At 41.0% G+C, this 23294-nt stretch overlaps 1 protein-coding gene across 1 annotated transcript; it reads left to right on the forward strand.

Moving 5' to 3' along the window:
* Positions 1-4065: 4065 nt before the first annotated feature.
* Positions 4066-17698, forward strand: LOC149439370 (transketolase-like protein 2). The gene is made up of 13 exons (XM_089659095.1): positions 4066-4178; positions 6133-6246; positions 6830-6927; positions 7536-7727; positions 8464-8591; positions 8687-8880; positions 11176-11340; positions 12506-12662; positions 14107-14237; positions 14414-14497; positions 14897-14993; positions 15772-15891; positions 17045-17698. Exons 1-13 carry the CDS (start codon positions 4119-4121, stop codon positions 17215-17217), a joined length of 1713 nt encoding a protein of 570 aa, XP_089515221.1. The 5' UTR covers positions 4066-4118; the 3' UTR covers positions 17218-17698.
* Positions 17699-23294: the final 5596 nt, after the last annotated feature.

Genomic DNA, 23294 nt, shown 5'->3' on the forward strand with positions numbered 1-23294 from the left:
CACTGATCAGTACCAATCTTCTCTGACTGCTGTTGGTTATCAGCAGTACTTCCCTCATGCTGTGATAACGTGAGGAAAGTGCTGCTGATAACCGGCAACTGTATTTACACCATGATCAGCTGTCATTGATCATGTGGTAAAAGGCTGCTGTGATTGGCCTTTTACCTAATCATGTGATCAGCTGTCCCCGTAGGACACATTGAAAAAATGTCACCAGCACACCGAGGATCACCAATATGGGTCCAAAAGTTTTAATAAACAATCACATAGTTACAAGGCAACGTTTGGAGTCTCGCAGGACCCCTTCATCCTCGGTGTGCTGGTGACATTTTTTCTTTGCTGATTTTTGTTCGGTCACAGTCGCTGCAGCACCCACTTGTACACCAAAATATTTTAGACACTTGTATACACACAGCCATTTTTAACGCAGGAACATGTGCGTTTGGATTATACACTTGCGTAGGACACAGCGATCACAGATTGCCGGGTGCGTGCCCCTGGGGTTCTAGGAGGACATCACGCTGTAGCCGCCATCATTTGGCTATAGCGCAGTTACCAAGTAGTTAAAATCGCACTGAATCTGCGCCGGCCTGGCACCGGACGTATGTGAACAGGCACCATAGAAAGCAATGTTTCTCGCGTAATGCAGATTGGATGCGGTTCAAAACGCACCCAATCCACACATGTGAGCGGACACTTAGATTCAACATTTTGTTACTGCTGGTCAGGCCATAGCAGTGAACATTGTCACTTTCTTCATGCAAAAGGCATCTAGGTAGATTCTGAGTTACCTGACAGATTGCTGGTTGTTGCTTGTGTGGTGTGTTGTGTGGTGTGTTTTTTTTTTTTTTTTTTTTTTTTTTTTTTTTTTTTTTTTTTTTTTTAATATACCCCAAACCTCCCCCACACCTTGTTATAGGTGTAGGGTGTTTACATACCTCATGAAGCCTGACTGGACTGCTCCCAGGACGTTGGTAAATGAGGCCTAGTCATCACTGCTCACCTCCACCAACACAGGAGTGAGCTCTCGCACTGAGCTCAGAGCCACTACATCGGGGAACATAGAGCATGTGAGGGGGGGTTAGGATGAGAGAGAGCTCACTCCTGTGGGGGTGAGCAGTAATGACTAGGCCTCATTTAGCAATGGCCTGGGAGAATTCCAGTCAGGCGTCATGAGGGACATAATGACCTACGCCTATAGCAAGGACGTGATTCAACTTTAGGGCCAGTTCACACTACAAGTGTTTTATTTGCATTATTTGCATTTTTCTGCATCCAAAATGCACAAAGTAGGTTGTATGGTTGTCAATGTCACAGTTCACATCAGTGCTTGCAGTTCCAGTGTGTTCCAGATGCAGAAAGAAATGATATTATATATTATAATTTTTTTTTGTTCTGCACAATACTGTACTGGAACTCGGTAAAACACATGAACGCACATGTCCCTATTTAAATTGAAGACGGAAGGGGGGGATGAACTGGAACAAGCCAAAAATGCATCTGGACTGCGTTTCTATAGTGTGAATCAGCCCTTAGTCAGAACTGCAGTTTTTCATCTAGACACCCTTTGCCTACATAGGCAGTGTTTATTGTGAAGGTAAACGAACCCTTTAATATTGCATTGTATGAATTTGGAGTAGACGTCGGGTGGAATTGTCCACAAGATCCAGTCGGATTTTGTTGGGCCCCATTTTACACATTCCCATTAATGTATGTAGTGGAAGGAGCACACCTAAACACTTGTGGTAATCAAAGGCCATGTTCTAGTTGGAATCCGTTCATATCTATGCACTTGGAAAATGGCTTCAGTCCCTTTTTTTTTTTTTTTTTTTTTTTTTTTTTATCTTGTGTACAAATAAAACTTCAGCGCAACAAATAACTCCTCAAATTCCTGTGTATACCAGCGCTGCTGACACTTGCATGCGTTTCCACGTGCATATATCGCTAACCTCATAAATTAAAGCATCCAAACCATGTGATTATGCAACAACTCCTAGATTGTAAGCTCGAAAGAGCAGGGCCCTTGATCCCCCTCATGTTTTGCATTGTATTGGTATTGTTCTGTCACATGTTCTGTCTCCCTTTGTAATGTACAGCGCTGAGCGAACTATTGGCGCTTTATAAATACTGTATAATAATAATGGTGTATACACTCTACACAACTTAAAGATCCGTACTGTGTGCTTGATCTGTGCGTTTATAACTTGTTCCCAAACAGGTGCTCTTTATTTCTTATATCCACATATATTCTCACCTCCTTTTTATGATCCAGATTGCAGAGGTCAAATACCGCCTTTCCCTTTTTTAACCCAGGTAGGTATACTGTGTAGATGACTCCACTTTCCTTCTCACTCCGCTGCAAACGGTCCTGTCTCCTCTTTATCCCACATCTTCCGCATATGTAAACAAACGCTTGCCATAGTGTAGTATATAAATATAGTGTGATTTCTTAAACAAAAAAACAAAGTGCCTTCACATTTAAGTGTCCTGCTAGGACACCACAGTAAAAAACATTGTTATGTCTTTTCAATGTGTTCAGGAATTTCCAAGATGGCAGCTTCCAGGATGGTTTATGAGCCGCCATCTTGGAAATTCCTGAACACTTTGACAATACATTATAACAAGGTTTGTGTCCCAGCAGGACACTTTTAAATGTGAGTGCACTTTTTTTTTTTTTCCTTTTAATAAATCACGCTATATTTATATACTACGCTATGGCAAGCGTTTGTTTACATATGCGGAATATATGTGGGATAAAGAGGAGACGGGACCGTTTGCAACAGAGTGAGGAGGAAAGTGGAGTCCTCCTTAACCCAGGTAGATATACTGTGTGTAAAGGGAAAGGTGGTATTTGACCTCTGCAATTTGAGTCATAAAACGAGGTGAGTGTGTATATGTATATATATCTGTCTGTCTGGAGCACCTATAGGAATGTGGATATAAGCAATAAAGAGCACCTGTTTGGGAACAAATTATAAACGCACAGATCAAGCACACATTGGACTTTTAAGTGGTGTTCAGTGTATTCACCGTTATTGCATAATATGGTTTGGACCCTTTTTTTTTTTTTTTTTTTTTTTTTTATCTTTGTGCTTATGCATTTTGAGGCCCAGTATGAAGCATTTTCAGTAGTGGTGCACTGAAATTTAAAAGTGTGTGTAAAATGTATCTATTTTGCCTGGGTTCTCACCAATGCGGTGCGACTCCTGTGCGTTTCCTACATTGCAATTGCATCACGTTCATGTGATATAGTGCGGGAGTCGATGATAAATTAATGATGCCCCGAAATGGATCGCAAAATGCAATTGTCAGAAATCGCATTGCATGGGTGAGAACACCCATGCCATGCAATTTAGGTGTGGCTTAAAAAAAGGGGGGGGGGTCCTGTTTCTTTGGGTGAGGATGTGCCTTGAGCCATACAAAATGTATGACTCAAATCGCACCAGGCAGACATTTTGTACAGGAATGTGGTGAGTCCTGTGACTTGCATGTGGTGTCCCGTGCCGCAGTGTGAACCTGGGCTAAATGTGTTTTTTTTTTTTTTTTTTTTTTTTTTAAATGATTTTATTGCTATCACACAGAGGACCAATAGTCCCCTTGTGATGGCATGTAAGTAACCAGTCCTTTTTGTAGGCAGGGGGGTGCAAAGTTAACAAAGGGCTGGGGGTCACTGGATGACATGTGTTTGCCGCCAAAATTTCGGTGCATCCCTAATTTTCAGCCCCTGGTATTGTTGGGAGAGGGTTAGGTGCCCTGTCATAGATCACCTAGGGGGGTGTGTTTGGGTTTTTGTTTTGTTCCTGCAAAAAAAATTGCGGCACTTTTTTTTTTTTTATCCTTGTATATTCCATTTAGCAATCCTGTGCTTTTTAGGTTTGGCTTGTTCCTATGGACAAAACCTCCACCTTTTTTGTAGTCTGCCTGGTGCTGTATGCTGGGACTTGTAGTGCACTAGTGTGGTCAGATGTCATTTTGGCATAAGCCATCGTGTGATTTGTTCTTTAGACTGATCCCCATATTTCCTTATTAAACTTTTAACATGGTTTACTCCTTGTGACAGGCATCCCACATCCTGCTGCAGCGCTGCCGAAATCTTGTCCGTCCTCTTCTTCAACACCATGAGATACGATGCAGCTGACCCTGGCAACTTCAACAATGACCGCTTTGTTCTGTCAAAGGTGAGTCTGATGGAAAGGATTTGACATATGGAAGTTGTGTACCACCATGTCTGGATGTGCTACTGGCATAGTCCACCTTTTTTGCAAAAAAAAAAATCCTAAATGCAGGCTTCAATGCAAAAAAAAAATATTTTTATTTGTGAGTGCAGAGTATTGCAACCACGGTCAGTGCAATGCACAGGCTTCCAGTTCTGTTCATCCGGAGGTATGGACCGTTTAATGGGGCTGGAGGAAATAATGGATTACATGTGCGCTGTGGGAGATGGGACTTGTAGTCTTTATAGTTTACAGTTCCCTGTGAATGGAAGACATGGCAAGCCTTTCTGACTAACTAAGGGTGTTTTTTGTGGTTTTTTTTTTTTTTTTTTTTTTTTTTTTGTGGTTGTAACCCTTCTGTATACCCAGTGATACAGAGATGAAACAAATCCTCCTACATAAGTTGTACTTGTCTTTCTGTAGTCTCTTCTCTACATCTGTTCAAAGTGCAGAATTTGTACAGCTTGTTGTAGCTGTCAAAGTGGGGCACTTAAGTCTCACTCTGCAGAGCTCAGTGGGCTGATTCACGCAAACAGAGCTGAGGCTGTCAATCACAGGCTGTGTGCTGCAGCTCCCTCCCCTGTTACCTTTTTATCTCTTGGTGTCAGGAAAACTTGTCAAAAGTGATGCATGCTGATAGTAGAGGAAGGAGGCAGCACTTGGTTCCCTGGACTGAGAAAACTACACACTACAGAGGGGATATGCTTTGTTCATATTTCATGTCTGAGGTTTACAACCACTTTAAGGGCCTATTCTCATGCTATGTGTGTATGGAGGCGTGTTGCATGAAGGCAGGCTGTTCATTTTGGCTTGCAACACCTATAAACATGAACCTCAGTTATGTTGGCTGCTTGTGCTTTGTAGTGGTCTAATCAAAGACAGATATGTATTGTCCTGTTGGTGTTCAGGAATGGGGTGCTGCCATGAAATACCCTCCAGTAGTGTGTAGCATAATTAGAAAAATCACCGCTTTCTCATGTGAGACAGCCTCAACCATGCACCACTCCACAAGTCACACCCCTGATGCATTTTACCCCACCCACTGGGGCTTATTAATTTAATTCTTACAGGTACTTGTATAGTGCCATTATTTTATGCAGTGTGTTATATATTTAACGCTGCATAAATTGATGGCACTATGCATACATACCTTCACATCAGTCCCTAACCATAAAGGGGTGTACAATCTGAGGTCCCTAACTTACATTCATACATACACACATATACTAGGGCCAATTTAGACAAGATCCGATTAACCTAGTAGCATATCTTTCGAGTGTGGGAGGTACCCAGAGGAAACCCGCACAGGGAGAACATGCAAACTCCAGGCAGGTGGTGCCGTGGTTAGGATTAGAACAAATGATCCGAATACTGCCAGGTGGAAGTGCTAACCATTTAGCCACTGTGCTGCTATAGTGAAGCCTTACATGCGTTGATGACCTTATAGATTCCTTCTTCATTTGATCTCTTCTAATAGGTTGTCGACTATAGATCAATTATTCCTATATTCAGCAAAGTTATCAATCACATCTTTTTTACCATGAAATACAATCTTTTTTCATGAACAAAGTATCTTGGTGCGGCTGATGGATGCAAAAAAGTGTGGTGGGTGTGTGTATATATACTATGCAAAGGGTGCTTTGAGTGCCAAAGGTGTGACCACAGGTCTGTCATGGACAATGGGGAGGAGTTGTTGTCCCCAGAACAGAAAGTGAGGGGAAACAATGTCACCAAAACAGGAGTAGAAGGGGATGCTTGGACACCTCTTCTGGTGAAGATGGTCCTAGCTATTTAAACCCCCCCCCCCTTCCCCATTGCTGCCACGACCAAAAACTAAAAAAGCTGTTGCTGATATTTAGTCAATGTTTCTGGATTGTTTGGCTTTTCTCCTTTTGAAATCTGAAATTCTTCTATCCAGGGTCACGCTGCTCCCATCCTATATGCTGCATGGGCTGAAGCTGGTTATATTAAGGAATCCGACCTTCTTAACCTGAGGAAAATTGACTGCGATTTGGAGGGCCATCCTACACCGGTAATACAACTGTATTTAGTAAAATAATTACTTAAAATGGGGGGGGGATTCTAACCGAGCACACCCAATGCTGTGTGCATGTATTGCTCCTATGGCTGGTCTGCACAGTAGCTAAAAATGGACATTAAAGCCTTGTGCGCCACCTCCTGGCTGAATATAATAGTATTTGTTATATTGGAGTCCTACTAAAAAATAAATATATTGCAGCTTACCAATAATTAGATGCGGTGACGTTTGTTGTGTTTGTTTTATAACTGCAGCTACCATATGTTCTATCTGCCTTCTGGGCCAGATCCGTGATGGCATGGTCAGTGTGTCCAGGTTTCATGCCTGAGACATACAAGATACCAAGGAACAGTGTGCCTACAGTTCCATAGTCGGCCTGTGATTTGAAGGTTGGCATGACCCCATCCAGCCCTGCCGGCTTGATTTATAGGGATCTTCAGCAGAAGACTGTCTCAAGAGCAGTAGCACATTCAATAGAACAGTCTTCACCCCCAAAGCATGGGGGGGAAAAAAAAATAGTATTGGCATGATTTCCATTGTGCAACTTCACATATAATTTAAAAATATTGTATTACAGAAACTGCCATTTGTTGATGTCGCTACCGGCTCTCTTGGGCAAGGCCTGGGAGCATCCTGTGGCATGGCTTACACCGGGAAATACTTTGATAAGGCCAGGTAAGTACACCCTTTCCCCCAAAACATATCAATTTGCTGGGGGTAATAGAAAAGGACACAAGTGTCATAGACCTTAATGGGGTGGCAAGGGACCCATGTGGCTTGCCTATAAAAAGCTTATGGAAATGCCTGCATTAATTTGCAGATTGCTTTAGTATATAGGTAAAGTTCTAACTTTGATCAGTGAATAGTGTCCAAAACATGGCACCTGATGCTTGGAGTAAACCTCTAAGGAAAATGTGGGGTGCAGTTGCTAAACCTTTTCTGAAAATGCTTAACAGATTTCTTTCACTTACTGATTGGATGGGGTCTGCAATATGTGACTTGGTTTTGTGCATTTGCTTTGGTACAGAAAGCCCCCAGCATGACTTTTCTAGTGCATGGCTGAGCATAAAAAAAAAAAACCTTTATGGGTGCAGTTAATGCCAACTGGAAATCTGTTGGTGGCGCCCTTTCTGCACATTGTGAGTCGTCCGTTTTTTTTGTTTTTTTTTTTTTGTTTTTTTTTATTCAGTTTGCCATTTTCAGCCATTGGTGTTCTTGAAAGGAACAAGGTAAATATATTTCCTTCATTACATCAAATACATATGCGCTTTTTCTTTTTGCAGTTATCGTGTCTATTGTCTTCTGGGCGATGGTGAGTCTTCTGAAGGCGCTGTATGGGAAGCCATGGCCTTTGCATCTCTTTACCATCTAGACAACCTGGTAGCCATCTTTGATGTAAACCGTCTGGGCCAGAGTGAAGCTGCCCCTCTCCAGCACAAGACTGAGATCTACAAGAAAAGATGTGAAGCTTTTGGGTAAGCGCCCTTCTTGTACTTGGTGACCACCTTAATGTGGTAGCATTGTTAAAATGTGCACCAGTTGTGTGGTTTGTGTTTTTGTTTGTGTTTTTTTTTTTTTTTTTTTGTTTTTGTTTTTTTGTGTTGCCTATGATGTGTGGCTTATGTTTGCTGCATACCTCCACCCACTGTTTTATGAGGTCTGCTACCCCTCCCGCAGGGGCATGGCAGGTAGAGAAGAGATCCGTAATCCTCAGTTTGCTGATCTTTGCTCTCATCAACTAAGATGGAAGCAACGAGCATTTTGCGACTTCAGGCTTTAGCCCTATCATTCCCCAGCAGTACTGGCTGGTGAAACTTGTCTGCCCCCCTATGTGATGGCAATAAATTTAACTTGATGCACTGTCCTCTTCTAATTTACCTGAAATTGAGCAGTAATGGTTTGTGTGCGCTATAATTTGACGTTTTGTAAAATATGGGTTTGAAAAATCGTTTCACCACTATGGTGTGACTTAAAAATTGGTCTTTTTTTTATTTTTAACTTATCCTCCATGGTCTTGGTTTAATAAAAAAAAACAATTCAGGCCTAAAATACAAATGTTACCAAACCGCTCTGGCAGCATAAAGGTTTAATTGGCACACATGATGCACCTTGATTTAAGGGGGGTGCTCTAAGACCGTGTAGTGTGTTGTGTATCCCAGGGAGCTTCAGCATTCTGGTTAAAAGCTGACTTGTATTCCATCTTGTGCTCAGATGGAACACCTACATTGTGGATGGCCATGATGTGGAGGAATTGTGCTATGCTCTCTGGCAGGCAGCCAATGTGAAAGACAAGCCCACTGCAATCATTGCCAAAACCTACAAAGGAAAAGGCATTTCAGGTAAGGTTTTGGACTGTGCTTCATTCATAAAATGACCGTTGTGCAAAGAAATATGTACACTTTGTTGTGTGGTTTTTGTTTATATTCCTTTCCAGGTGTTGAAAATAAAGATAACTGGCATGGGAAACCTATACCTAAAGACATGGTGGAGTGCATTATTGATGAGATCAAGAACCAGATCCAGACAAACAAGAAAGTGACTCCCTTGGCTCCCATCAGAGATGCTCCTAAAGTCAGTATTGACAATATTACAATGTCCACTCCTCCCAGTTACAAAGTTGGAGACAAGGTGAGTTCAGTCTGTGTATTATCACACAACAGTCAAACTTCCTATCTGGATGATGACCAATGTATAGCTGGTCGCATATGCTACCTGCAAAAAAAAAATGCTTGGTGGTTTGAGATGCAAAGGAGGGGGGGGGGGCCCACCCTACTTTAGTTGCATGATCATTTTTGGTATTCATTATAATTTTTTTTTTTTTTTTTTTTTTTTGTCCATGGCAAAGTCACAACCAGTAGAAAGTGTCAACATGTTTCGGGGACCAAAACATCCCTTCATCAGTACTCAAACATGCTTGCGTAAAAAAAAAAAAAAAAATTTGATTTTATTAGCAATGCTACCACACCTCCTACTAGATTCCACATACCTGCCTGTGTCTACTAAAGGTTTTGTCTGGGAGGTTGCACTTAGGGGTTTTTTTTTTTCTCATTGGATTTTTAACATTTCAGGCTTGAGCCCTGATAAAAGGTCAAAGCATTCCCCTTTTTATCAGGGCTCACTCTTGATTGTTAAAAATCCAATAAGAACTATGGTGTAACCTCACAAACAATACCTTTTTTTAGTAGACACAGGCAAGTATGTGGAATCTAGTGGCTCTGTAAGAGTGTTGCCAATAGCAACTAAAGCTTTTCACAAGCAAGCTTGAGCCCTGATAAAGGGATGCTTTTGTCACATGAAACGCAGGATGGTGTGGGGTGTTTGTTTTTTGTTCCCCCCCCCTTGGTTGTGATTTTGCTTTTTAAGAATAAAGAATATAAAGACTCCTCATTTAATCCTCTAGGAACTTGATTCCTTCTGTACACAAGCTAAGCTCTGACACTCATGGCAAGACCTATTTGTACTGCATATGACTTGCCAGTTTGGGGTTTGGTTGCCAGTGCAGCTCAGAATGGCAGCTTGTTTGCAGTTGGAGGGTAAATGGTCTGCTTATAATCTAGATAATATATGTATGATGGCATATTATGTAAACAAAGTGCAGCAGCGATTGGTTGGAAACTCTAGAGCAAGGGTCTCCAAACTTTCTAAACCAAGGGCCAGTTTACTGTCCTTCAAACTTTAGGGGAGCTGCACCATTGGTCCTTCACCTCATGCCAGGGTGCTAGGCGTAATCCTAGACTCTGATCTCTCCTCTTGGGCCCTACATCCAATCACTGGCTAAATCCTGCCGCCTCAACCTTGAACAGTTCCAAAATCCGCCCCTTTCTGACCAATGACACCACCAAACTTGCCCATGCCTTGGTTTTATCCCACCTTGATTACTGCACCTCCCTTGTCACTGGTCTACCATTACACAGGCCCCCCCCCCCCTCTTTAGTCTATTATGAATGCTGCTGCTAAACTACATCTTACCAACCGATCAGCAACTGCTGCCAATCCCTTCATTTGCTTCCACTAACCCAACGTATAAAAATGCTAACCACAGCTTACAAAGCCATCTACAACACTGCCGCTCTAGCTCCCTAGTCACCTCCTCCAGGACTCCTCCAGAGCCTATCCGGTCAGCCCCCACCCTGTCTGCCTTTTTAGGCGATCTGTTGAAAATCACTTTATCAGGAAAGCCTACTCCACCTAAGAACTGTACTTGAATCACCTCTACCAGATCATCCCCCCCCCCCCCCCCCCCCCCTCCCTTCAGCTTGTAAGCTGCACAAGCAGGGCCCTCCTATTCCTTCTGTACTGAAATGTATTGTAATTGTACTGTCTCCCTTGTATTGCAAAGCACTTTGCAAACTGTTGGCACTATATAAATCCTGTATAATATTTCTTGGTGTCAGTGGGAGAAATACTGTCCCATCTCTGGTGTCACTGACAGGAACTGTACTCCACTGTTGCTGACGGAACTAATGCCCTAAGAACTGGATAAAAGCAAGCAAAGGGTTGCAGTTTGGAGACACTTGCTCTAGACCATGTCTGGGTTCTTCTGTACATTCTGAATGTCCAAGTGCTTGCTGATGCCTCAAGCCCAACTGAGTGACGGACCCCATGATTATTGTACATTTCTATGACATGATCACTCCGCCCTTGTTCTCCTGAGTGCTTCCCTTGCTCAGAGGTGCTGAAGTTTGGACAAATGTATTTATCTTCACACATGATGGTGCCAATATTCTTTAATGTGAAGATGTCTAATTTTTAGGATTGGAATTTGCATTGGCTACCATAAAAGAATGGATCCCAAAGTATCAAACTGGGGGTCGTGAAAGTCCTTCCGTATTTAAATTTCTCTGTATTGGTGGTGACAGCATTTGGTTTGTGTCCTGAATGTGTAAATCCACTCTTGCATGAATCCTTTCCACCATTTTCTAGATTGCAACCCGCAAAGCTTATGGCCTTGCTCTTGCTAAACTGGGACATGCCAACAGCCGAGTCATTGCCCTTGATGGAGACACCAAAAACTCCACTTTCTCTGAGATCTTCAAGAATGAACATCCTGACCGCTTTATAGAGTGCTACATTGCTGAACAAAATATGGTAAGAAACATTGAGTGTATTGGCCTTATTCCAGCAGTGCCTGCGCAGACTGTACTTGTTATGAATGTCTAATCACATCTTTAAAGTGAAATGTATGGTTACTGTGTCCTGGGGTTTTATTCCATTCTTACAAATTTCGACCAAAATCATACTTTATACACTTGAGACAAGAGTATGTGAAATACACGTGTGCATGATGGGTTGTTTTTGTGGGGTTTTTTTTTTCTAGTTTGTTTTTTAGCATTTTTTCCTTTCCCCTTTATGGGCTCCCTTGAGCATTATGCCATATGCAGCGCATAATATGACAGACTTGCCTGTCAAACAGAGCCCTCAAATGCTGTGCAGTCACCTCCAGCAGTTCCCAGGCACTTCCCTCTGTGTTCGTGCTCTCTGGCTGCTTGAATAGCCGTGACCTCACTCTTTTGTGGCAGTCCCTTCACCATGGCAGAGTGGATTCTATAAATGTGGTCTGAGAAATGCATGCAAGGTACATTACCACTGACAGGCCAAGAGGTGTTTATGACAAAACTCAACTTTAGTTCAGAGAGATTGATGCTGCCCATCAGCGGGGGGGGGGGTGTGTTACTGTCAAAGATGACTACTATGGTACAGTTTACATGTACTCATTTTATATATAAATTTTGATAGGAGGGATTAGAATCTGTTTTAGCTACGATTCACTTCAATAAGTGACTCTTATCTGTTACACAAAATCAATGCACATCAGTTGTTCATGTAGTAGGATGAGTTTATGGCTAGAAACCAGAAGATGTTATGATCACATGGGGGGGGAGAATGGGGAAATACTGGATAATGCTGTGAAAACTTGCATAGGCACCTAATAATCGTATAGAAAAGGGTCATTAGATGTGAGCATGATATGACATCACTTACATGTTGGCTTATTCAAAGTTGAAGATTGGCTTGATCCATTCTCCCCTGCACCTGAGCAAGGCTTTGCACTGGGGCCTGGATATAATTGCCAATTTTGAGTTTCTGGATTGAATTCTCTGGACATCTAGTTAGAAGGTAACCTTAGAGGATTGACAAACTAGTCCGGATGTTGAAATGGCTGATCAGGTTGACAATGATGTAAAAATATTGCATTTGTGACCGTAATAACAAATATATTTATACTTTCCCTGTTTTGTGTAATTTGTTACAGGTGAGTGTGGCAATGGGCTGCGCCACCCGAAATCGCACTGTGGCTTTTGCCAGCACATTTTCTGCCTTCCTTTCTAGAGCGTATGATCACATTCGTATGGGGGCCATTTCTCAATCTAATGTTAACCTTTGTGGCTCACACTGTGGAGTTTCTATTGGTGAGTTGTGTATCTAATTTGGCACTTTTTTTTTTTTTTTTTTTTTTTTTTTTTTGTAATATATCTTGGGCCTTGTATCATAGTTGCCTTAACTCTTTACCTCTACCACCATCATGGCATGTGAATAGAAGCATGGATGCAATGCTGCATTTAAGTGGTTTTTGGCATCTGTAAAGCAGACTGATGTTGCTGCAGGTTTTACACCCTGCTATGCGCCCTGGGATTGTCTTTCTCCTTTTGGAGCCCTGGATGCACAGGAGATGCTTTAAGATAGGGATTGACTGAAACCGGCAATATTTTTGTTTCTGATTTTTTTTTTTTTTTTTTCCCTGCAGAGCATGAAACCTAGAGTGCCCTGTTATCTCCTGCCACCTGCACCATTCTATTTGATGGGGACTTGTCGTTCCCCTTGTGATGGCAATAAATGGGTTTTTATTACGTTCTAATTTTACACATGGAAATGCACTTTTTAGTATGTTTTAGCAAAATAAATTGCTGACACAGTGAGAGGTTAAGAGGCAAATGGATAATTGGGTTCCCCACATTTTACAAGCGCATGCATAGCTCTAGTGCAACTTTTATTAGGCAGTGAGTATTTTTTGTAGTAGGTTTTTTTTTTTTTTTTTTTTTTTTGTGGTTTTTAAACTCCTTCAGCACTACAGAACTAGTCCAGTTGAATTTTTGACTAACTGCTACTAAATATGACCTTTCAGATCTTGCCCATGTATGTTGGCAATGGCCAGCTTTTGGAAATGTTGCGAAAAATTGGGAACATCTACAGATGTTGTAGCTACAACTAGACTTTTTTTTTTTTTTTTTTTTTTTTTTTTTTTTTTTTTTTTTTTAAATCGGACAATATTTTGATCCTAATGGAAAAATTAGGTATCGCATCTAATTCAAAGTGGTTAGGACCATATCTAGTGGGCTTTGTTTCACAATTCACTCTCCTCATGCTCTATATTTATATTGTGTTTTATTCACATACTTGGTATGCATGTACTATATTCCTGTAATGTTTGCAACTACTACATACTTTAAAGAAGATTAAACACGTTTTGATCAGGGGGCGATTTTTGTTTGACTTGCTAGTATATATATTTTTTTTTTTTTTTTTTTTTTTTTTTTTTTTAAATCTGCCTAGTGGCTTCAATCATCTGCAGCTCCAAGTTTTACTTTGTTCTACATTTTTCCACCTTTCAACTTTCTAAAAATTAATCTGGCATTCATATATTCAGATTTTGTGTTATGTGATCAAATCTCTCTGTACAAAACTCTAAGCAGAAGAGCTGGAATTTTTAAAGTTTCTTTAGAGGCGCTGAGGATATTTCACAGAAGTTGAAAGCATGTGTGTGTGAGATTGCTGCCTGTCTGATCTATTAGCAAGGTTCTATTATGTAATTGTGCAGCTTGGGAATGATTACAATGTCTTTTTTTGTATGGTCAGGTGAGGATGGTCCTTCACAAATGGCTTTGGAGGATATTGCCATGTTCCGTGCTATTCCATCCTGTACTGTCTTCTATCCTAGTGATGGTGTTTCTACAGAATATGCAGTCAGTCTGGCTGCCAACACTTCAGTAAGTGTCATATACAATAATGCAGTGTAGAGTATTCTCCATAGAAGCCAGTAATATAAATGTCTGATCGGTCAGCTATGGGTCATTATTGCAGCTCTCTAGTTAAATTCATTGTGTAATGCCTTTTTGTTGTAACATCTTTGCTGTGTGTTTTTTTTTTTTTTTTTTTTTTTAAGGGCATTTGTTTTATTAGAACCAGCAGACCGGATACTGCGATAATCTATTCTCCAGAGGAAAAGTTTGAAATTGGACAAGCAAAGGTAATAAGGCATGCAAGAAAATGAACAGTGTTCCACAACTAAAGCTTACACTGTGTGTGTGTGGTGTTCTGTCACGCTTTGGGGTTGTATTTGATGTGTGAAGAGATCGCACAAAAACTTAGAAGTGTAGCATTTTATTAAAAGTATTATACAGGATTTATATAGCGCCAATAGTTTGCTCAGCACTTTACAATACAAATAATGACTATTCAATATATTAGAAAGTATAACACTAATGGTTAACTAAATGCTAGATGCTGTTTCCAACACAGTCCCAGCTGCCTGCATGGCATAGGTGATCAGATATTGTGAGACAATTGGACAACTTTAAGGAAATATGTAATATTTCTTATATTGTATTTTTAATGTTGCTCTATATCTTTTTTGTCTTTCTCCAAGGTTGTTCGTCAGAGTGCTTCTGACAGGGTGACAGTGATCGGGGCTGGTGTCACCTTACATGAGGCGCTGGCAGCTGCAGAAGAGCTTGCCAAACAAGGTTAGTGTCTTATTTTTTAGGTTCTCATTTTTACTTTCAATTGTGAAATTGACAAAATCAGTAATTCTACACATGGGTAGATGAGCATTAATTGAGCAAGGCATAGATCTAAACCAGACCACTGTACTGCATGAGTACATGCCAGCAATCATGGTATAGAAATGCCAACTTGACGCTGTAGAAATGTTTTTGGTTTATCTGCTCTGATTTGATTGAAACATACGCAGTGGAAGTAAAGCTGCTTGGAACTGAATAAATCAACTTCTAGCTACTGAGCAAAGTCCTTTTTATAGGGAATGCATACTAAAACTGTGCTCAATCGTGACAATCACTGCTTGGGTCACTTAATCTGGATTCAAATCAGAAATCATTGCTCCCAGCCCCCTTTTTTTTTTTTTCTTTTTTTTTTTTTTTTTTTTTAATCCACAAAATGGAAAGTAAATGAGCAGAAGCAACATCCAAATCAAATTTTGTCTTTGTGGCCACCGGTTTTTGCCTTCAAAAACATTTCCCCCCAAAAAATGTTAATTTCAAGGCATGCCATGAAATAACTGTCACAGTTGCTTGTGCACTCAGTTGAACTGTCTAGCCATCAAATGGCTAGTGTCATAACTGATCACATGTGAAGCACTGTGGCAACTGCAGATCAAACTGAGGCTAAGATGGCAGCTTCCTTGGTTGAAATGGATAGGGGTTTAGTTCCATGTTCAGCATTTCTCCTGTTTAAGGAGAGTATTATGTTCGGTGTGTTTTATTTGTTTTTTGCTGGTTTTTTTAGACATCAATATCCGAGTGATTGATCCATTCACCATTAAACCTCTGGATGCTGCTACCATTATAACCAGTGGCAGAGCTACAGGTGGTCATATCATTACTGTGGAGGATCATTACAAAGAAGGTAAGATCTCGGTACAGCTGGCTTTGAGTTGGTTATTTCAGCTCTGTAGATGGAATATCCAGAACGTTTTGGGTTTATTCTCTAAACTGCCAAGACTAAAGAGCCCTGAAAGCCAAGTCCAAAGTAAAACTGATTGCTACCACCTTTTTGGTGCCGAGGGTTGGTTATGCCTTGTTTTTTATTGCTGGTGATGTGCTCATGCTGCCAGGCAATCTCCTCCTGTACCCCTCATAATTCAGCCAGTCTTGTGATCTAGATGGGCAAATGCCCCCCCTTCTCCCCATGTCCCATTTCAGCTCTGCAGCATTCTTTCCCACTTACCTGCTAATTGGACAGCAAATTTGCAACATAGAGCTGATTTGTAGTCTAATAAGCCTGTATGTGACCTTTTTGAAGTTGCAGAGCAGACCTAATCATGGTATCTTAGTACTTGTATAGTGTGACAAAGCTAGGAAGTCTAGAAAATGGCTCCACAGAACTATGAACTGTTTTACAGATAAAATGGTCCACTTCTGTATTTCAAATGTTAAGGTTGAATTCACTTTAAAAACCATAATTATTAAAAAACACACATTTGCAGGAAAAATGTGTATTTATATTTTAACAGGAGCCTGCAAAGAATTTAACCTGTGATCAGTGGATTGTGGGTGCAATGTCAGGCTCCTGCAAACATTCTCCAGCTTTCTACCATTTGCCTCTGTATAGGTTTTCAGTTGCAAAGCTGGAGGAAGTGACCGTGGACTAAAAGTGCTCTATTTACACCACTCATAGTCCATGGAGAAGTAAGATCCCATCTGCTGTTGTGGCAAATGAGACTTGTAGTGTATTCATACATTTCAGAATTTAAGTGACAATGGCTTCAGGGGTGAAGACCCACATGCTGCCACAAGAAGGGGGGTGAGGGTCAAAAGCATTTGCACCACGTTGCATGTCACTCTAAATATGGACTTAACTTGCTGCAAAAATGTGAAATTGTGTGGTGTGTGGGGTTTTTTTTTTTTTTTTTATGGCATTCACTGTGTTGTGCAACACTGTTCATCCTGTAGTGACCAGCAGCAGATGGCTGGGTTAGGGTTACATGGTGGCTGGAGCTTTCTAGTTTTGTGAGTGTGGCTTTGTTTTTAAATTTATTTTTTCCTTTCTTTTCTCTCAGGGGGCATTGGGGATGCAGTGGCCGCAGCCTTGGGTGGAGAGCCTGGATTCATCGTCCAGAGTCTGGCAGTCAGAGGGGTTCCTCGTAGTGGAAAGCCTACAGAGTTGTTAGAAATGTTTGGCATCAGTTCCAAGTGCATTGTTGAAGCCGTAAAGTCGACCTTTGCAAACTAATGAGGCTGGTAGCACTATAGAGTGTTGCAAGTAGAAAAGTAGAGCAGCTTATTTAGTTGCATATCTGTACAGAATTTACAAAGGCTGTCATTACTGACCTTCAGAAAATGCTAACTGCCTGGCTGTTGTGCTGAGCCAAATGGCTGACAGTAACCATGCAAATGAGGAAAGTCCAAATGAAGTCAAAGCTTCCAATAGACATTCTAGTTACTGACTCTAAAAGTACTGACTGAGAAGCATAATGGACAGCTAGCATTTTCAGAAGGGCAGGTTGGCAGTAGCAGCCTCCATACTACTGCAGGTTACAATTAGCATTGTTTAATACCATATGTTCACTAGGCTCTCTACATTACTATTCTACCTCCAGTGTTGCCATAACCATGTACTGACCTCCTCTACAGTTCATTCCATGACTTGTCTTCCTGTTTCCACATCCTGAGCACTTGATAAATAAAGACTGTTGTGTTTAAATGACGGAAAACTGGTCTGTTTCTTGAATTTATAAAGCAAAGCCTGCTGTCCTCAAAATTGCATCCATTCTATAAATGTGGAATGGGAAATGGATAGAGCCTCAAATGTTTAGGGCTTGAAGCCCTATGAAAGAAGTCAAAGCAAACTTGGAGATCCAAAAACTAGGTGTAGTTTAAATAAATTAAACTAATTTAAATAAACTAAATTAAACGACAGCTGTAAACATTATGTGTGCATGAGGACTCATTGAAAGGAAAATTCCAAATTTTGGGTTTTCCCTGGAAAGGAATATAGGGGAAACTCTTCTGAGGACAATTCTGGGGGACACAAAGGAATTCCCTTAATTTGCAGGCATTTCCTATCTCGCGTCCTGTTTGAGCCCCCTGCTGCCCTCACCAATGGTGTGATTGATAACCCAACAGGTTGTGTCTGGTAAAGTTTGTCTATGTAAAACCATATTCCCTGTGGGGCAGGTTACAGGATGTGAGCATTGCTGGTAATTTTGGCTTTTGGTGTAGAATTGTATACATGCACATTCTAACATTTTTAAAGAAATTTGCAAGACTTCTTTTTTTTTTTTTTTTTATTCTTGAACAATTGCTGCTTGTTCTACCAACAAACCGGCTTGGCCATGAGGGTGACATGCATTTGTGCCTGCCTCTATATGAGTTGTATATCCAAATATATGGGTTGTGTGCATCTAAGGCTGGCCATAGATGGACTGCTTTATTTTGTTCAGCCAGCAGGCTGTCCCGATACTTCATCCACACATTTTGAGGTGGATGAAGGAATCCCTCCTGTTTGCTCCAGTTTTAGTAACTCTTCTCTGCTGTCTCACTCAGAATCTGGTGAAGTTGTGCATAGTAACCAATCTGCTTCTAACTTCAGCTTGATAAAAACTGGAAGGTGAATTGGTTACTATGCACAGCTACACCAGATTCTGTGTGCACCAGTTTTAGTAGGGCTCCCCCATAGTATTGTGACAACAGGGGGACTCTGCTCTCAGAATACTCTGAGCATTGCCTGCAGGCACTGATTGACTTCCATCAAATGGGCTTGTTGAAAAATGTCTTAAACAGGAGCAGCCGCTTGGATAAAAATCTGGCCAGTTCCTGCTGAACCAGCTGAATGTTGACCCATCTATGGCTATCAAGTGAACCAATGTGTAAGGCCAAATGTGTTCCTCTTGTCTGTACAGTTAGACACAATATAGTGCCAACAGTTGAAAATACATTCATAAGTTCCCATGCCGTTTTTGGTTCAGACATCAGGATGAGCCTGATAATGGTAGATGGAATTGGATGCTATGCAAAGTGCTCTTAAAGCTTCCGAATTCCTTGCTTGGATTCCTGCAAAGGCCACACAGTGAGGTGTATTTCATAATATTTTATTATGCAATGCACTTTGCTGTGGTTCACAGCCTCTTCCTTGGTCATGCACAAATCCAAGCCTTTATTAGCAAAGTACTAGAAGCCAGGCACATTTTAATACGTAAACCATGTTTAAGGCCATTTCCACTTCACATGTTACACCTGTATTTAGGATGCAACATTCCCTGGCGTTCAGCTTTAATCCTATACTTATCATTTGCCCATTAATCCCGTTGTAAACCTGCTAACTATATGGAAATTAAAGCTGAACTACACTGTATATCTGAGCACCAAAAATGCTATTTAATTCATTTTTAATGTTGACTGCAAATTCATCCATGTCACCATGCTTTTATTTTGTTGGGAAATCCCTTTTAAAAAGCACCCTCCAGCATTTCTGAGCATGACCATCTTAAGTAAGGGCCAATGATTTGTGTAGCATTTAACATCCTGGAATCCATCTGACCTTGGCTCTGGCATGCAGGCAGGATTAGGTAGCTAAAAAAGCCCCCTCCCTGAAGACTCCTGTGATGTATGACATTTGCCTAGGCCAGAAACAAGGAAGTTACTGAAAACATGAGAGAAGTTAAGTAAAAAAAAAAGATGTACCTTCCGATCAATTTACTAATGCTAGTAGCATTAGGATTAAAAATAGTTCAAGCTGATACACAAGAGTTTCCTAATCCTACCCCCATGGAAATAGATAGAAAAATACACTTCATTAACTAAACATGCTTGCTCGCTGTGAATGATAAATCATTCTGGTACACAGTACAATATAGAAAATCCCCCCCCAATGAGTTTCAATAGTTTAATTAAAAGTCCCAGGGGTAGGTTACCCAACCAATGAGTAAAAGCATCTCTGAAAACTAATGTAATCCAGGCCCTGTTCACATAGTACTGAGACCGGTGGTTTACCACACTAGGTGGGTGTAGATCACGGCTAGGACACACAGAAGACAGTTGTTTCTATACATTCTGTTTATACTGCCAACACAGCCCAGAGGTGTGGTGCTATGGTACATGCTGCGGGTTTCCTTTTTTTCTTCTCCACAATATTCTTGTTTGGAACAATCTGTTTCTTTTGCTATACTTATTGAATAGCACTCTGGTGGCACTGGACAGCTGAAGGCTTGGGATGGGACTCTGAGCCCTGGGTGACACTGGCTTTTATTTACTAAAGCTGGAGAGTCCAAAATCAGACTCCCTTCTGCATAGAAACCAATCAGCTTCTAACCTCAGCTTGTTCAATGAAGCTTTGGCAATGAAACCTCCTTCCATTACCTGATCAATCGACCACTGTTCCAAGACCTGGACCTCATCTGAAGCTTGAACTAGCTGAATGATCATTTTATCACCTGTAAATGTTTTTTTTTTTTTTTACAATTTTCGCTTGTTGCACTACTGGAGTGTCAAAAATAATAGACTGACACCAAACTGTACATTTTATTTATTAAGTTCAAAAATCATTGCAACAAAAAATCTTTAGGCCCAAATGATTACAATTAAGGTGGGACATAGAGTCAATATCTGAATACATACAGTTTATTGATATAGTATGCACTACTAAATACAAACTATATTAAGTACAGTAACTCTTAAGTAGGGTAAGGCTTATGCCTAATTCTTGTGTGTTTTACAACATTTGTTATGCCGTGTGTGTGTTCTCAGGTCCACGTACAGTGGTTAGTCTCCTAACTCTCCCCTCCCTACTTCCTTCCTGGTTTTCCTCCATCTTCCCATACCCCACCACTGTGTCTGTTCTCTATAATATGGTTAAATGATGTGGACTTCTCTTTTTGGATTATCCAATTTCTGTTCTACTGAGTCTCTGGTCTCCTGTTGCGTGCCTTATGTCTGATAACCAATGCTCTATTGAGTTGTGTCAATCTACCTTTTGTGATATGACTATTGTTCATTATGTTTGTAATGTTAATTTGAAAAACTGTTCAATAAAAACTATTGGAATCTAAGTAGGGCAAGGCTTGTGCCATTATTCAAATAAATGTAATTTTCCTTCAACATAACCCATATATAAATTGGCATTGGCTCGGCACAAATCTTATCTCCATTGCCGTGCGCCTTCGGTGCAAGTAAAATGAATCTTGGTATAAGAAATCATTATGTGCTAAAATAAATTCAATAGGCACTCATAAAAATGCTAAGGCATGAATAAAGCAAAATGGAGAAAAGGAGAGACTGCCACAATACTCCCAGATGGACATGATCAGAAAGCTCTACATTCTAAGGACCTTGTGGACAGTTAGTTTCTTTTATTGCAGAAAAGACAGAATGGCTCTTAAAAAAAATTTCAAGCAGACAGGCCTTTTATTAAACTCTTTAGTTCCACTTTAACGGCTCCTTTTTGCCTAGGGCAGGGGTGTCAAACTGGCAGCCCTCCAGCTATTGCAAAACTACAAGTCCCATCATGCCTCTGCCTTTGGGAGACATGCTTGTAACTGTCAATCTTGCAATGGGACTTTTAGTTTGGCAACAGCTGGAGGGCTGCCAATTTGACACCCGTGACCTAGGGGATTTGAGATGATATTTTTAATTTTTTATTGAAAATTTTTGAAAGATATACAAATATAAATAAAACAATTACAAAAATATGTAGTGCAGATCCTCCACCAGTCTGACTATTTTGTCACAGGTTCTATTCCCTATTGGGTGCATGGCAGCCAGGCACACGGTAGTCTCTCAACACAATAACCAGGCAGCAAATGTCTATTTGAAGTTTAATGCTGATTAAACTTGGTTGGGGTGTAGTGTGCACCATGGGACACTCCAAATTTATTGCAAACTAACAGAGGACACTCTGAAAATAGCTAAAATCATCAGGATGGACCTCTTGTAATAAGAGATGGTGGACAAACAGCTCAGGGGACTCACACTTTGGAAGCAGCCCTAAGCCAGCAAGTCTGGAACAGTCTCTAGGTTTAAGCAACAGTCACTAGGATCTCTCTCAGGCCTCTACTTACTGTGTCCCTGTGTACATGGATGCCTCATTGCTGGACCAGCCAGGCACTATACCATGGGCCTCCAGGCCAGAACCTCAGGCTTTCTCCAAATTGTTCTCAGCAGCTTTAGAAAATAGCCCCCCCCAGAGCTCCCTTAACCAGGACCTCATTGAAACTCCTGCAGTCTTCAGCTAATCTGCCCAGAGGGTCAGCAGCCCTTCAGGCCGGGTCTTCTCCTCCAGAAAAAGGACCCTACTGTTCCAGGCCCCAGATTATTTATATACACTTCAGCCCCCTGCTGGTCACCCCTTTAACCTGGGATTGGCTGAGGCTTATGAGTTTTCAGCCCAGAGTCCGCCTCTTCCAACCCACTATATTCTAGAACTTACTAGAAGACGGGGATAGTAGTTGAGCCTGCAACTAGCAGCATGCAGAACAGCCAAAAGCAATCAAACTCTGCTACCCTGGCTACAGAGGAGACAAAAACTAATTTACCTAATTCTACTAGCAACGCAAAGATTCAAAGAGATTGAAATGTTCAAACCAACCATCCTACAGTAACAGTGGAGGACCATACATTAACATCCACCGTTGATGTCCAGCTACCCCTGACCTTTGAATTTTTAGGAGAGATAATATTTTTGCTCCCCTTGCTCACCTCCATGATGTGTGTCATAAAAATCCAAATTTGGAGTTGTCCAAGAGCAGGAATAGAGGGGAAATCGTCCAATGGGAATGCTAGTTCTGGTGACAATCGGGGTTTTAGCCCTCACTTCCTGTTGTGACTGGGACAGGAAGGAGAAGACCTGGTACCTACCTACAGTTGACAGGCAAAGAGGTGTTACATAGTTTCATAGTAGGTTTAAAAAAAATACATAAGTCCATCTAGTTCAGCCAACCTCCATATACACAATCTTATACCATCGGTTGATCCAAATGAAGGCAAAAAAAGTCCCAATAAAGCATGATCTATTTTCCTCTAGCAGGGGAATATCTCCCCAATGGGACATGGATGGAAAAAAAATCTAACAGGTTATAAACTGTCCTAACTGAATCCACAATGGGGAAAAAAAAGGTTTGCCTTTAGTGCTACTTACATTGCAATGTGTAACAACGTCAGGCTAGGTTCACTAATGCGAACGTCCTTGTTAAAGAGCCATTAGTGTCTCTAACTAGTTTTTTTATTTTTAGGAACTGCACTTGGGCTTAAAACCCAACTCTGGGCTAAATATTTTGAATTGTCCAGCAAGAAGGGAAAAAGAATAAGATCCAGTGG

This window comes from Staurois parvus, unplaced genomic scaffold, assembly GCF_062004578.1.
Source record: "Staurois parvus isolate SC_StPar_1 unplaced genomic scaffold, SC_StPar_1.0 ptg001132l, whole genome shotgun sequence".
Taxonomy (NCBI): Eukaryota; Metazoa; Chordata; class Amphibia; order Anura; family Ranidae; genus Staurois; species Staurois parvus.